Source organism: Apteryx mantelli, chromosome 2, assembly GCF_036417845.1.
Source record: "Apteryx mantelli isolate bAptMan1 chromosome 2, bAptMan1.hap1, whole genome shotgun sequence".
Lineage (NCBI taxonomy): Eukaryota > Metazoa > Chordata > Aves > Apterygiformes > Apterygidae > Apteryx > Apteryx mantelli.
The window spans coordinates 56,573,302-56,585,943 of record NC_089979.1 but is presented as its reverse complement, the minus strand read 5'-3'; the positions used below and the strand labels follow the sequence as shown (position 1 = coordinate 56,585,943).

General features: G+C 44.4%; 1 protein-coding gene across 5 annotated transcripts in view; it reads left to right on the top strand.

The window, feature by feature from the left end:
* The first annotated feature begins 10,922 nt into the window (after window positions 1-10,922).
* PPP4R1 (protein phosphatase 4 regulatory subunit 1) overlaps window positions 10,923-12,642 on the top strand; it is a 70,402-nt gene continuing 68,682 nt past the window's right edge. For 4 of the 5 annotated variants that reach the window (XM_067290706.1, XM_067290708.1, XM_067290707.1 and 1 more), the window contains exons 1-2: window positions 10,923-11,071; window positions 11,552-11,596. In XM_067290706.1, coding sequence (XP_067146807.1) covers window positions 11,065-11,071; window positions 11,552-11,596 — 52 coding nt within the window. In that variant the 5' untranslated portion in view covers window positions 10,923-11,064. The remainder of the gene's footprint in view (window positions 11,072-11,551; window positions 11,597-12,642) is intronic. The other variant, XM_067290705.1, reaches the window with a different exon arrangement.

Genomic DNA, 12,642 nt, shown 5'->3' with positions numbered 1-12,642 from the left:
AATGTCAAGCAAGAATTTGTCAATCTCTTCAAATAAAAATTACCTGTCAGGGCCCTGAGTGCACCAACAGATTCTCATTCCCCTCACATAACTAACAGCTAAGGGAAGAGCAGAAATTTCAGATGTGTACAATTCAGAGTATTTTATCAGCCCAGATTTCTGATCCTCCCCTTCTATGATTTTGATGGGTTTTTTAGAGATGACTGAGCTGTGATGGATGCATCAGGTCCAAAGATCCTGCAGTATGCTAGCAAGCTGTAAATGCTATTATTTAGGTCAGTTAAATGCCAGGCAGAGTTCTACACTGAGCCTGCATTTTAAGGGTACACAGACATATCTTCACCAAATAGCAAGGGGATCATAAAATCACATCATCTCACCCTCGCAGTTAGAAAAGCTGTAGGAACTGAGGAGAATGTAATAGAGCAGTAAAGCTCCATTGTGAAGGTATAGTTTAAGGAGAACTGCCACCAGCCATCTGTAGTAACGGAGACAGCGAATTGAAGATCTGTCTGATCTGAAAAACTTCAAGAGAAGCTACCACAGTCATAATCTTTATAATGATATTGGAAGGGTGATAAAATGGATTAGAATATTATTAAAGCTTTGATACTCTGCAGGAGTCAAACCATCATTCAGTCAAAATGCAGGAAGGAATCAGAAGCCTCATTTTGGTGTTACAGCATATAGAAAAAAATCCTATTCTTGGATGAAATCTGAGTTTGAGATAGTCCTACTGAGGCCAAGTCCTCCCAGTAAGTCAGGTGGCTGAAACGGCAGTGGGTACCTGGCTCCCTGGTCCAGGTGTCTACCAGGTCTTTAGCAAGGGGGAAGCTCAGCCTGGGAGCAGTTCAGATTCTGTTCAAGCTACTATTTTCACTGAACTTCTGGGCATATGTCTCAACTGTTGTCCCCCTTCCAAAAAAGATCAAATGAACTGCGCCTCGGTGGAAATATCCCATTTGGCTTGGATAGAGAGAATGAGAGCACTTTTCTTCCCTTCCGGGCATCTAAGCGCTCTATGTCGTAGCACTTGCTGGTGGCTGTAGAAAAAACAGCACCCCAGCAAGTAAGGCAATCAGACCTGTGGAAATAACAGAGGGCTTGGGGAGCTGGGGCCCAAATGATTTGCCCAAAGGATGGTGAAAAAGTGAACTCACAGTTAGCTTTATCCTGTAGGAAGCGAAAGTAAACTACCCTTTGTAAGCTCTAAGACTCCTATCAAAATGCAGAGCTGTTTTGGAGTCTTATCCCAATAGCAACTTCATGAAATCTGATTTATTCCAACACAGGAGTGACGACATAAGTGTCCCTTTGAGGCAAACATCTAGAAACAGAAGGGGCACCTATGGAAATATTTGTGGGTTGGTCACCCTGAAAAACAAGTTCAAACTGAGGGTGGGTTTGTTTGTTTAACTAGCCCAAGGGAAAAAGTAAGATACACAAGTAATCATGCTCAACGTACACATGCTGAGTTAGTGGTATCTAAGGAGCTAAATGTTTAAGAAACAAGGATGCAAAGATTTTTAAGGATAAGAACACATAAAGCCTATCTTAAAGCAAGACATCCTACTCCCAGCTCTATCTGTATGAAAACCGTATCTCTGGATCAAAGGAACGAAATAGGTCTAATAGCTTGGGGTTTTTTTTAAGATAAGTCAAATTTTCACTGCCTCTCCTCTAACTTGCACTGACATGCTGTACACAGCATGCTTTTGTGTTTGCTTACCAGAAGTTGTCATGAGATAAGTAATGCATATAAACTAGAGCCTTACAAGAGAAAGTACTTTTCATTTATTCTTAGATTCCTAATATCTTAAAGTTTTGTTCCTTGACAGCTTTGATAACTACATATATTAATTTTTAAGTGTGTAGGTGGAGGACACCACAGCAAGCATGGCCTTCTGTCTCCTCCATTTCTTGCTGAGTCTAGGTACAAACTAAAATCTTCCATGTATATTTAATCTAATTCAAATCTTAAACTACATTTGAGTGAAAGGATGTAATCTATTATTTAGAGCTGATCCATTAACATATGGATTAGTAGCATTCATAGCATAAAAACCCACAATTGATAGGAAACTTGATAGGAGAACAAGATAGTGTCTGTGAAATATTAATTCCCTATACCCAGGTCTTGAAAAACAGCAGACTGCCTTTCCAAGTCAAATGTAGGAAGCCCTCTGAAAATGTTGGACCATCACTGTTTTCTGGACTAAGTCTTTTCCAGCATTAGAGTTAGGACTTGTCTTTCTCTTAGCTCCTGTAAGCAGTAGAGTTCACCTTGTTCCATTCTGTCCCCATTTTGTGGGAATGTGAGTCTTGCAAGCCACCTCTCCTCCATAAAACTCTTCCTCATGGAACAGGGTATCCACAGCCTTCCTTTTGCTGGTTTTTCTTTTATTCTGGTAGGCTGCCTTACCTCACAAGGTTTCACCATAGAGGAAACTAGTGCCACACATCCTCTGGGTGTGTGCAAAAGCAAAGTTGCTCTGTCGATCGGCCTGCTGCATCCCACAGTACTGCAGTGCTGTGGGAAAACACTGCCGTGCCCTGGCCCTTCAGAGGTGACTATGCCCAGGAGTGGATCCACATGGAGAAAGCAGGGATCAGGGCAGACTACTCTGTTCCTACCCCTTAGTAAAAAGTATAAAGGAAAGAGACAGAAAACTCTACAAAGAGCCAGAGACAAATTAAACATAATATCTTTAATTTTTATAGGTATAACAGCTTTTTTTTTTACTAATTGCATGTAGGAAATCTTTATCACTTATACTAGCATGAGACCCTCTAAGTAGGACTTAGCTTTCCGGTCTTAGGGCTCATTGTTCTCAGTACGAGTAGCTCTTTAGCCTCAGAAACAAAATTAACACTGTGGTTTTCAAAATGCTGCCTGAAAAGAGAAGTGAACAGTGCAGAGAGTGTGAAGTATATGCATGCAAATGTGCAATCACAACAAATCCAGCTCAGCAGGCTTATGTATGTTCAATTAATAGCAAAATTGTATTTAGATAACGATGTTGCAGCCACTTTATTGGAGAACGGAGAGATGTTTTTTCTGTGCTGGAATTGCAGACAGTGTCCCTTTAAATCAATGTTAGTTTTATTAGCTTTATTCATTCCCCCGCCCCACTCCCAACAAGTCCGGCTGAAGTCTCATTGCCAATGGAATATCTGAGGGTAAACGATGCAGCCTTCTTATTTTGCTTTGCCACTTTGTTATTTTCACTGGGGTCACTGGAAAAATGATACTTGAGAATATACTGCTATTCTCATGGGATTAATCCATCTTTATCCAGAAAGATTTCCTGTATGCTGTGCTTGACAAACATATTCCACTAAATCATTACTTTGATCCCACCCACATTCCAATACCACTGTGCATAGTTTGTCTGACTTTCTTTATGAATCGCCCAATAAAACTCATTCAGTTCAGGAAATTATTGGCAATGCTACGGTCTGCGTACATTAAATCTCATTTTAAACAAAGAGTCTCAAACCTGAGATGTTGCCAGGGCTCAGATCCAAGAAGAGGTTGAAATGCAGTAATGTAAAGCTTCTTAATGCACTGTTGGTAAAAAGTATACCTGACATCCTTGAAATATTCCCACAATTAAAACTATTACAGCGTACATTTACCACAACCATCCTAGCCCTATATTATAGTAAAAAAAAAAAAGAAGAAAGAAAAGAAAAGAAGAAGAAGAAGAAGAAGAAGAAGAAGAAGGAGAAGAAGAAATGGTCATTTGAATATAAAGTAAGCAAGTTGATTTGTAAATTACTGAGACTATGAGCCTAGCCAGGAATTGCTTTAAGAGTGTAATTGTCCTTTAACATCTTAGGTAATTTAATCGAACAAAGGAAATATTTTTGGATCAGACAGTTCTTTAAACTTTTGATACTTGGTATTACAAATTATCTGGCTCTGTATTTTGTCAGATTTCATAACTCTTACTGTATCACCAGCTTCCTCAGGGATCATACATGTTTTTATTATCTTTATTTGTATCCCCTCTAGTTTTGTGTACATTTATTTCCGACAAAACACATCATTCTCTGGATTCCCTCCCAGTTCAATGACTGCAAAGTTCTGTTTAGAAACTGGCATATGTCATTCAGTTTTCTTCCTTGGTTTTGGTAGCTTTTGGCGATTGTTTTCTCTGTTATACAATCCTTGCTCATCATCTATAGATTCTACACATTTTCTAACACTGAAAATAACATACAAATTGGATCTTTTAGAACATTCTCCGCCTCTGCTTTTGAAAGAACAATAATTCCAATTATTTCTTCAGGGAATTGATCCCTGCTATGTTTTGCTTATTTTGACTGCTTTCCAAATGAAATGAGGTTTATGTCATGCCACTGTCTGTCCATACATCTGTCTGGGCTCAGTGCTACATGAGCTGTAATGACATGGTTGCTGACTGAGTTGGAGCACAGGTAGAATGAGTTTGCATCTGTCCTCGGAAAACTGTGTAGACATACCCATCTAAAGGCTGACTCTTCCAAATGATCTAAAATACATGTGTGTAACTGTCTTACCTCGAAAATGACTGTGCTTCCTATAAATGCTGAGGTTATCTAAACAAAGAATTTTGGGGATAAAACCCCTTGACTTCCCCACCTCTAGCATTTTTTAGCTTGACAGATTCTAGCAATTGCACAGACCAGGATAACAAGCCATGCCCAAACCGATCATTCTCCTGACATGCATCCCATTGGCACCTACCAACCTTCAGATCAGCAAAAAAAGAGCTTAGCTGCCTGCATAGGCATGTACCCAGTTCTCCCTGACTAAATGGATTACACTGTTGTTGGCTGAATAGGGTGGCCAAGAAGACTTGCAGCCAGCTAGTATTCACATGGGTTGCAAAACAGAGTCACAGTTGAATCTGACCTAAACCCAGCGGAAATCTGAAAAAGATCTGTAGACATGTTGCCAGATGCCACTTCTGCCAAAGCTTAGGTTTTATTTCTATTTTACTTTGGAGACACAATGTGAGTATCAGAAGTCAGTAAGAAGGTTGAAAGACTGTTTACAGAAAGAGAATTAAAAATGCTGTACATGGAAGCTTGCTGAGAGGAGTTTGGGATGGAGGACCAAAAGGATAAGAGAGCCAGTGGTGTAGAGATGTGGAGAAAGGATCATAGGAGGGGATTAGCTGGAAGGATATGAAACTTCTGCTGGAGGAAAACTGCCAGCAGGGAAAGCAGGTTTGGTGACAGGTGGTAACTGAGTCCCACTTTTCCCTCTGGGATATGTTCTGGGACCTGAATAACCAGTCTCTGGTTCTGAAAAGGAAGAGTGTGAGCCTATTATATGAGTCAATATCTAGGCAGACCTAGAGAGATGCAAATTTAAACTCAGCATACCAGGAAATGAAGTAGTAAAGAAGTGCAAATAATATTCATCTGAAAATCAGATTAGGTGTTGCCAGGTAGGGACTGGTTTGGTGGGGTAGGGAGACTGTGTGGGCTGAGGAAAGGCTGGAAAACCTGCCTGACTCAAGGGCAAGTCTAATAATGATGTAGGGTCTGGCTTGGCATACAACTCAGGGTAGGTACATTAGGATCCATGCATTAGATTGCTATCTGTCACATATGTAATGGCATCAGACAGTGACAAATAGCACTGAAGATTTTTTTGTACATTTTATTTTATTCCCTATTTTCTTTTTCCTTCTCAGGCCTGATGAGTAGTATCATGCACATCACTTTGCTTCTCTTGTTCTCTTTCTTTACCTACAAGACAAGAATAATGACATTTATTTCCTTTCTAAAGGACTTAGAGATCTAGAATGAAAGGGGAGGGTATCAATGACTAGCTACAGTAATGTTCCAGGTGCATACCTGTGTGGTTGCTGTAATTTCTTGAAATTGCTAAAGTTCAGACATTGGTTGGGTTTTTTTCTCTCTCTGTTTAAAAAACAAAATCTTCAATAGGCATTTCAGTGTGGAAAAGGTTCTCAGTTTCTGGTTGCCCTGTCACATCTTCTTCCAGCATGTCAGTGAGACACAGACTTCCAAGGACCAGGAAATTCAGATCTAAGGTACGTCAGTCCAACCTGAACCCTGCCCTGTTTGATCAGTGATTCAGTCTTCCCATGCAATACATATGCATGACACATCATTCCTGACACAGAGTACCTGACAGCTGAAGCACAGCTCTGTTAAAGGAAAAACTGCAATTAGATGAGCGGTACTGCATGAGCATTCCTTGTGCGTGTGCATGTGCGACTCCCTTGAGTGTGCAGCACCCAAACACGGAGACATAGATCCCTGAAACAACTTCTGGTACATTAATTCTTTGTCCTCTTTCACTGTGAGCTTGAGCACCTACAAGATCAGATATAGAGGCAGACTTTCTATTGCCCACCATAAAACTCACAGGCCACCTTCAGGCAGTGCCCATGGCCAAAGGAGTTGGGGTTTTATAACTGATGGTCTCAACAGCAAAAGGAGGTTTGTGGACTCCCTTGTGATAAACATGCCTTGCTTTCTTTTGACCACACATAGGACAGCTACCATCTCATGCCATTGATGCAATAGGTTTGCCTACAAATAAATGCCAATAGCCATTGCCAGCTCCCAGTGCAGCCTTAAGGTGGCATTATTATGTGCCTCAGTTCTGTGTGTCCTAGTTTTCAGAGGTTTAACTATCACTGAACTTGACTTCCTGCAATGACATGAGATAGATACCCACAAGGCAAACTTAACTTTATGTTAACAAAGTTCTTTGTCAGTGAACTTAGATGTTAATTCATTCATGGCTGTCATACCAAAAAGCCTGCTCGGTCCATCAAATCCTGTATCTCAGCAGAGTCCTGAACAGGTACAACTATTCATGTGCACTCAGCAAAATTACTAGTACATATATTGTTTATAATCCTTCTGCAAGGCCTTCACCTGGAGCAGTGACAACTGGATTCTAATATTCACAAATAACCACCAGCTCAGGCTCTTACCCAGGAAAATGGGAAAATTAAATAAAATTGTGGCGCACAATCAAAAAATTGTCATCCACGAGTGATGAATCAAAAAAAACCACCTTCCAGTATTTTTACTGGAAGGGAGGAAGAAAAGCACAACAGGTAATAGGGAAGGGAAGGGAAGGGAAGGGAAGGGAAGGGAAGGGAAGGGAAGGGAAGGGAAGGGCAGGGCAGGGCACAGCAGGGAAGGCTTTATGATCTGCATCCCTTTTTAGCCTAAATGCTCCAATATATGATATATTTTCAAATGTAAATTGAACATGTTTCAGGCTTCAGCCACCAGGTTTTTATGTATGTCCATTTGTATTATAGGTACTCATGTGTTTATGTGGGTATACATATCTTAATGCTTGGGAGCTTCAGTCATGGGCCAGTTTGGGCTAAGCACTATAAAAAGAACAAAAAGATGGTCTATAAAGTAAAGAACTTACAGTTTTACTGTAAAGCAAGAGACAACAGATGTATGCAGACAGACTCCTGGGGGAGGACAAGAAAACTATGAGTCAGTATTACTCAAGAGGATAAGCAGTTGTCTCAGTGCACCAGAAGTCTAACCCTGAAAAAAATTTTTTGTAGGCTTTACAGGAAAAAAGAGTTTTGAGGAGGAATCTGAAGGAGGAGAGCGAGATGGCTTTGCAGATATTTATGGGAAGCTCTTCCCACACAGGTAACCTGAGAGAAAGGCAAAGCGAGTTAACATGTGGACACTGAAAGCTGGCATTGTTGTCTGATCAGAAAGGGTGACTTGCTTCTTCACAGCAAATGAAAGAAAATAAGATATTTTCATGTGTGAGTTCTTGGGCCTGCAGTGTTCTCGAGCCTGAGGCCTTTATGCCTGCAGCAGTTTTGACTCAAGAAATGTCAGTAATCCAACTTCAGAATAACTTTTTGCAAATACACCCAGATAGATATGAGATAAGTTGTGCTTAACTACGTCATTTTTGTAGTTTTGAAAAGATTTATGTAGTACTTTATGTAAATACTATAATGTCTTGTTAATTGCTATGGGCTTTTATGAGATATGTCATATATATAGCAATAAAGATGTTTTTTATCACATGTGAAGAATCTTGCCACTGTGTCTTCCACTTGTATTGTCTCATTCATAGCCTTGGCTTCCATCCTTTGTAATGTATAGTGTTTGAACTTGAGTTTATCTATACCTTAGATTTCTTATTTTCCAATGCCTGTAAGGGTAGTCAAACAGATTATTAGAACGCCAGCACAAAATGGGTTAGAACATTTTGGTAGGTGCTATATTGCTTGTTCCTGTGACCTATGTAGTATCCTTAACATGCCTCAGCTAATAAAATAGTAAGTTTCTTATGAAATTTTTCTTTCATAATTAGATACATTATTTTATGAAGGTCAGTTCATCACACTGTCTGAGAGAATCAGTGTGTGTGTCATACACTTATAAGGTTTCTGTTTGCCTTGTTTGTGACCAGTGGGAATCTTACAATTAATCTGAACTTTAGATCAGGCCCTTAAATAGTGTCTGGGGAGATCAAGGTATAGAATTTATGGTCTCCCTAAGCCAGGAAGTTTAGAAGTAGGGCTATCTAGTTACTCAGTCATTAGGTGGGATTTGGCCACACAAAAGTGTGGTGGCATGAAGCCAAAAAAGTGATTTTTCTCCATGTATGTGTCACTGTATGAGCCAAAGTTTTTGCCTCAGTATTTCTATTTACATAGGAAGAAACCTTTCCTGGTGACTACTAACAATGGTACTTTTGGACCAAATTCATCAGAGGAAGATGGTCTTTTATTTCAGTGGTAACTTGTAGGAAAAAAATTGCAATTCATAATTTGTCTTGCAAATCACCCTGATCCTTGTTATCCATGCTATTTAAATACCACATATTCCCCCCTCCAAACAAAGAACTAACCACCACTTAGGAACAACACAGTCACATAGGAAGACCCAAAATTGATGCTAAATTATGTTAAGTATGATCTCTTGCATTTATTATTTTACTTTATTTTACTGCATAAATAGTCAAGGTAGTTTCGATGCTCTCAGACCACAGTAATCTCTATTTAGTATGCATTACTGCCTGTTTGTAATAAGTAAGAAAAAGGAACCCAAAACCTCAATTCTTTCAGGAACACCAAGTACATACATTTTAGGCAATTGCTATTGACTTCAGAAGAAGCAACAACCAGGCCTTGATTATGGTGAAGACTGTAACATGGAAAAGAAAGAAACCTTCCTGGAAATAACGTGCAGTAATACAGCTAATAAAAATTTGCTCTTTGAGTATGCTTTATTTTTGTGTTCTAGCCCTATTACTACCACATCCAGCATTGCCAGCTATTTGTGATGTCAAATCTTTCTACTGAATCTTCTCTTAAATTATACTGGCAGAGAACAGCATGGTCCATATAATGTAGTCATGGTAAATTTACTTGATTTACTCAGTTTGTAAGGTTATATATCTGAATAAAAAGAAATGCTGGATAATCTGCATCCAGTGGGCTCTAGTGATTTCTCTAAGGATTGAACAGGTGTGAAAGAAAGCAGTTTTTTCTTATAGGGATGGAAGAAAAGGATGTATGCATTTTCAAGAAAGATTATACATTTTCAGCCACTTTTGTGAAAAGAAGGAATAACTATAGGGATTAAATCCTTAAGTGCTTCACAAAATAAAATGAAGACAATGGTTTGGTATAAAAAAACTGCTTACAAGACATGCTGTCAACACTGTTGAGGTAAAAACTGAGCTACTAAAATTGCATCTCTTTTGAATAAAATGGACAAAAATAATTTGTTTTGCTATTCTGTATATTAACAACATCAAAGATTATTACAGAGATAAAAAAAAGATGGTGGAGCACTCAAATAAGACTCCCAGTTAGCATCAGTTTGAGTAACGGTCCTTTTCTTTATCAAAGTGCTATGGGTATCCACTAATTAGAGCATTTGTTTTATCCAGCTTTTATAATCTTCCAATTTACAGTGGAAAATCTATCAAAGTAAGTGCAATTAATGACAAAACCACAAGATTTGACTATAAGGTATACTTAAGAAAAGCAGAAAATGATTAAAAATTGTACATGCACACACATTTAAACTGTATATTTTTATCACAGAAGACAAAACAAATGGTACCAATGAAGAGAATCCTTTATAGCAGCGTTTTAAACCAGAGGCTTCTGGTTGTTGAAACTTAGAGAGACCTCAAAATACAGTTTACAGGAGGAGAGCACTTTGTAATCCTTTACACCCCCAATTTCGGCGGGCCGGTTCACGAGCCTGACTGTAGACGTGACCCTCCACGTAGGTTATACACCAGGCAGGAGGTTGCAGGCCAGGCTTAGCTGGCCGAGACACGGCTGCTTTGTTGGGACCCTTCTCTCCAGGGCGATCTCACAAAGCCCAGAGTGGGGACCCTTCTCTCCAGGGTGACACTGCAAAGCCCGCGTGAGGACCTTCGTGGCCTGGGCGCCTCGTGGGGACCCCCGTCTCTCAGGTAACCCCACGAAGCCCAAAGCAGAGACTTCTGCGGCCCGGCCGCCCCACGGGGACCCTTCTCTCCGGGGTGACCCCACGAAGCCCAAAGCGGGGACTCCCCGGGCAGGGCAGGGCAAGGCAGGGCCGGACCGGACCGGACCGGGGAAGGGGCGGCCGTGACAGCCGCCGGGCAGGGCGGGCGGGCGGCTGCCAAGCGCCCGCGGGGGAGGCGGGCAGGCCCCGCTGCCAGGGCGGCGGGGGTCCTCCGGGGCCAGGGCCGGCCCCGCGGCCAGGTGAGCGGACCGGCCGGGCGCCGGCGGCGAGCAGGGCTGGGCGGCTCGGGCGTAAGTAAGTGCGAGGGGCGGGGAGGCGCTGCGGGGCCGCTCTGCGGGCGGAGGCGGGGGCAGCGTGTCCGGCCCAGACCCCTCCTCCCGCCTTCCTCCGCCCGCCCGCTCCGTGCGCGCCTCTCCCGGGGACACTGGGAGACGCCGGCGTCGGGGCCCGGGCCTGCACCGCGCCGGGCCTGCCCTGCCCCCTTCCGCCGGCGGCGCCGCTGCCTCGCTTGCCGCTCCGCGGCGGGTTCAATGTAGCCCGGCACCCCGTGGGGGCTACGGCAAGATGGCGGGTAGGTAGCAGTCCCCCCTCCCCCTTTCCCCACACGCCGCCTCCCTAGCGAGGCACCAGCCCTCCTCCTCCTCCTCCCCCCCGCCCCGGTTTAGGCAGCGCTTCCCGCAGCGGCGCCCCCTCCCCGTGTCTCCGTCCGTGCGTGGGGAGCCCGCCGGGGTGGGGTTGGCATGCGAAGGTGGTGTGCGGGAAGGAGGTGGGGGGGTGCGCGGAGCGGGCTCGCGCGTGGGGTAACGTGTGTGTGTGTGTGTGGGGGGGGGTCCCTCCACTGGCTGCGCGGCGTGGGGGGGGGCGCGGCGGGCTCTGCGGGGGCAAAGAGCGGCCGCGGCGCGTGCCGGCGGCCGGATCCCGTCGGCCACCGTGGGTGAGTGGGCGTGGGAGCACGCGTGAGGGGGGCGGCGGCGGTGGCGGCGGGGTTTGGGGGGGTGGGGGACTGGCGAAGTGCGCCGGGGCGCGTTGGCACATTGTGTGTCTCCCGCAGATCTGTCGCTGCTCCAGGAGGACCTGCAGGAGGAGATAGACGGCTGTGAGTGGGGCCGGGGGGGGCGCTGGGGCGGCCGCGGGCCGGGGGCTTTTATTTCGGTTGAGGAAGTAGCTTCAAATGTGGATGCCCACGGTGCATTCTGGGAGGAGGAGGAGGAGGAGGGAGGCCGAGGCCATGCTCAGCTCTTGCTGATGTACATAAAATCCAGCGGGGCGTGCGAGGGGCAGGCCGGGCTGAGCTGGGCTTTTTCTGTCCGGGGGGGGAGGCGGTTGGGGCTTGCGGAGCGGGGCATGGTTAAGGTGAGCGGCTGCTGTAAACGGCGTCGCCTCTCTCTAACGCGGCGCGAGGAGAACGCGCTCCGCTGGCGGGGCACGCCGGGGAGCTGCCGTTAACGGCTGCGGCTTGAGGGCCGCGTCCGCGCGAACCCGGCCCTCGCGCCGCAGCCGTTAAACGGCGGCGGGTGTGTGTGTGTGTGTGTGTCATCGCTTCTGAACTGCGTGGGGCGCTTCTCAGGAGAAAGGCGCTGGGAGGGTGCTCTCGAGCCTGAAGCATTTCTTTTTTTTTTTTCGATTCCCCCCCCCTCCCTTCTATCTCCTCCCCCACTCGGTCCCCTTCTTGCTGAAACTGATGGAGAATCGATGCTTGGGGAAGCGATATGTCAGGGGGCGAGTTGCGGTCCGCAATTCCCGTTCAAAATGCTAGTTCAGAGGTACGCAGGCTGAAAGTGAGGGCTGTATGAGGTTATGCAGGTGAGAAGGGTGTATATGGGTAGTGTCAATATGAAGAGAACTTTGGAAGCCGGATGAATTTTATATGGAAAGTGAAGATAAAGGCGGCAGCTGTTCTCGAGGTGATTCGTAATGTAGGCTTCAGCCATGCAGTCTGCTGTGGGTGTGCAGATCCTTGTCACTGTCTGAAGGTACTTTATCTGCTGTGCAGTCTTCACAGTGATCTGTTCACAAGGACTAGATTGCAGGAGTAAAACCTGTGTTGGCTTAAATGCTTCTGGGAATGTTATACACACTTTCTAGAAGTTAACTGGAAACATTTTAGTCTCTTTCCATTTTGTGAGCTGATGTTTAAAATTT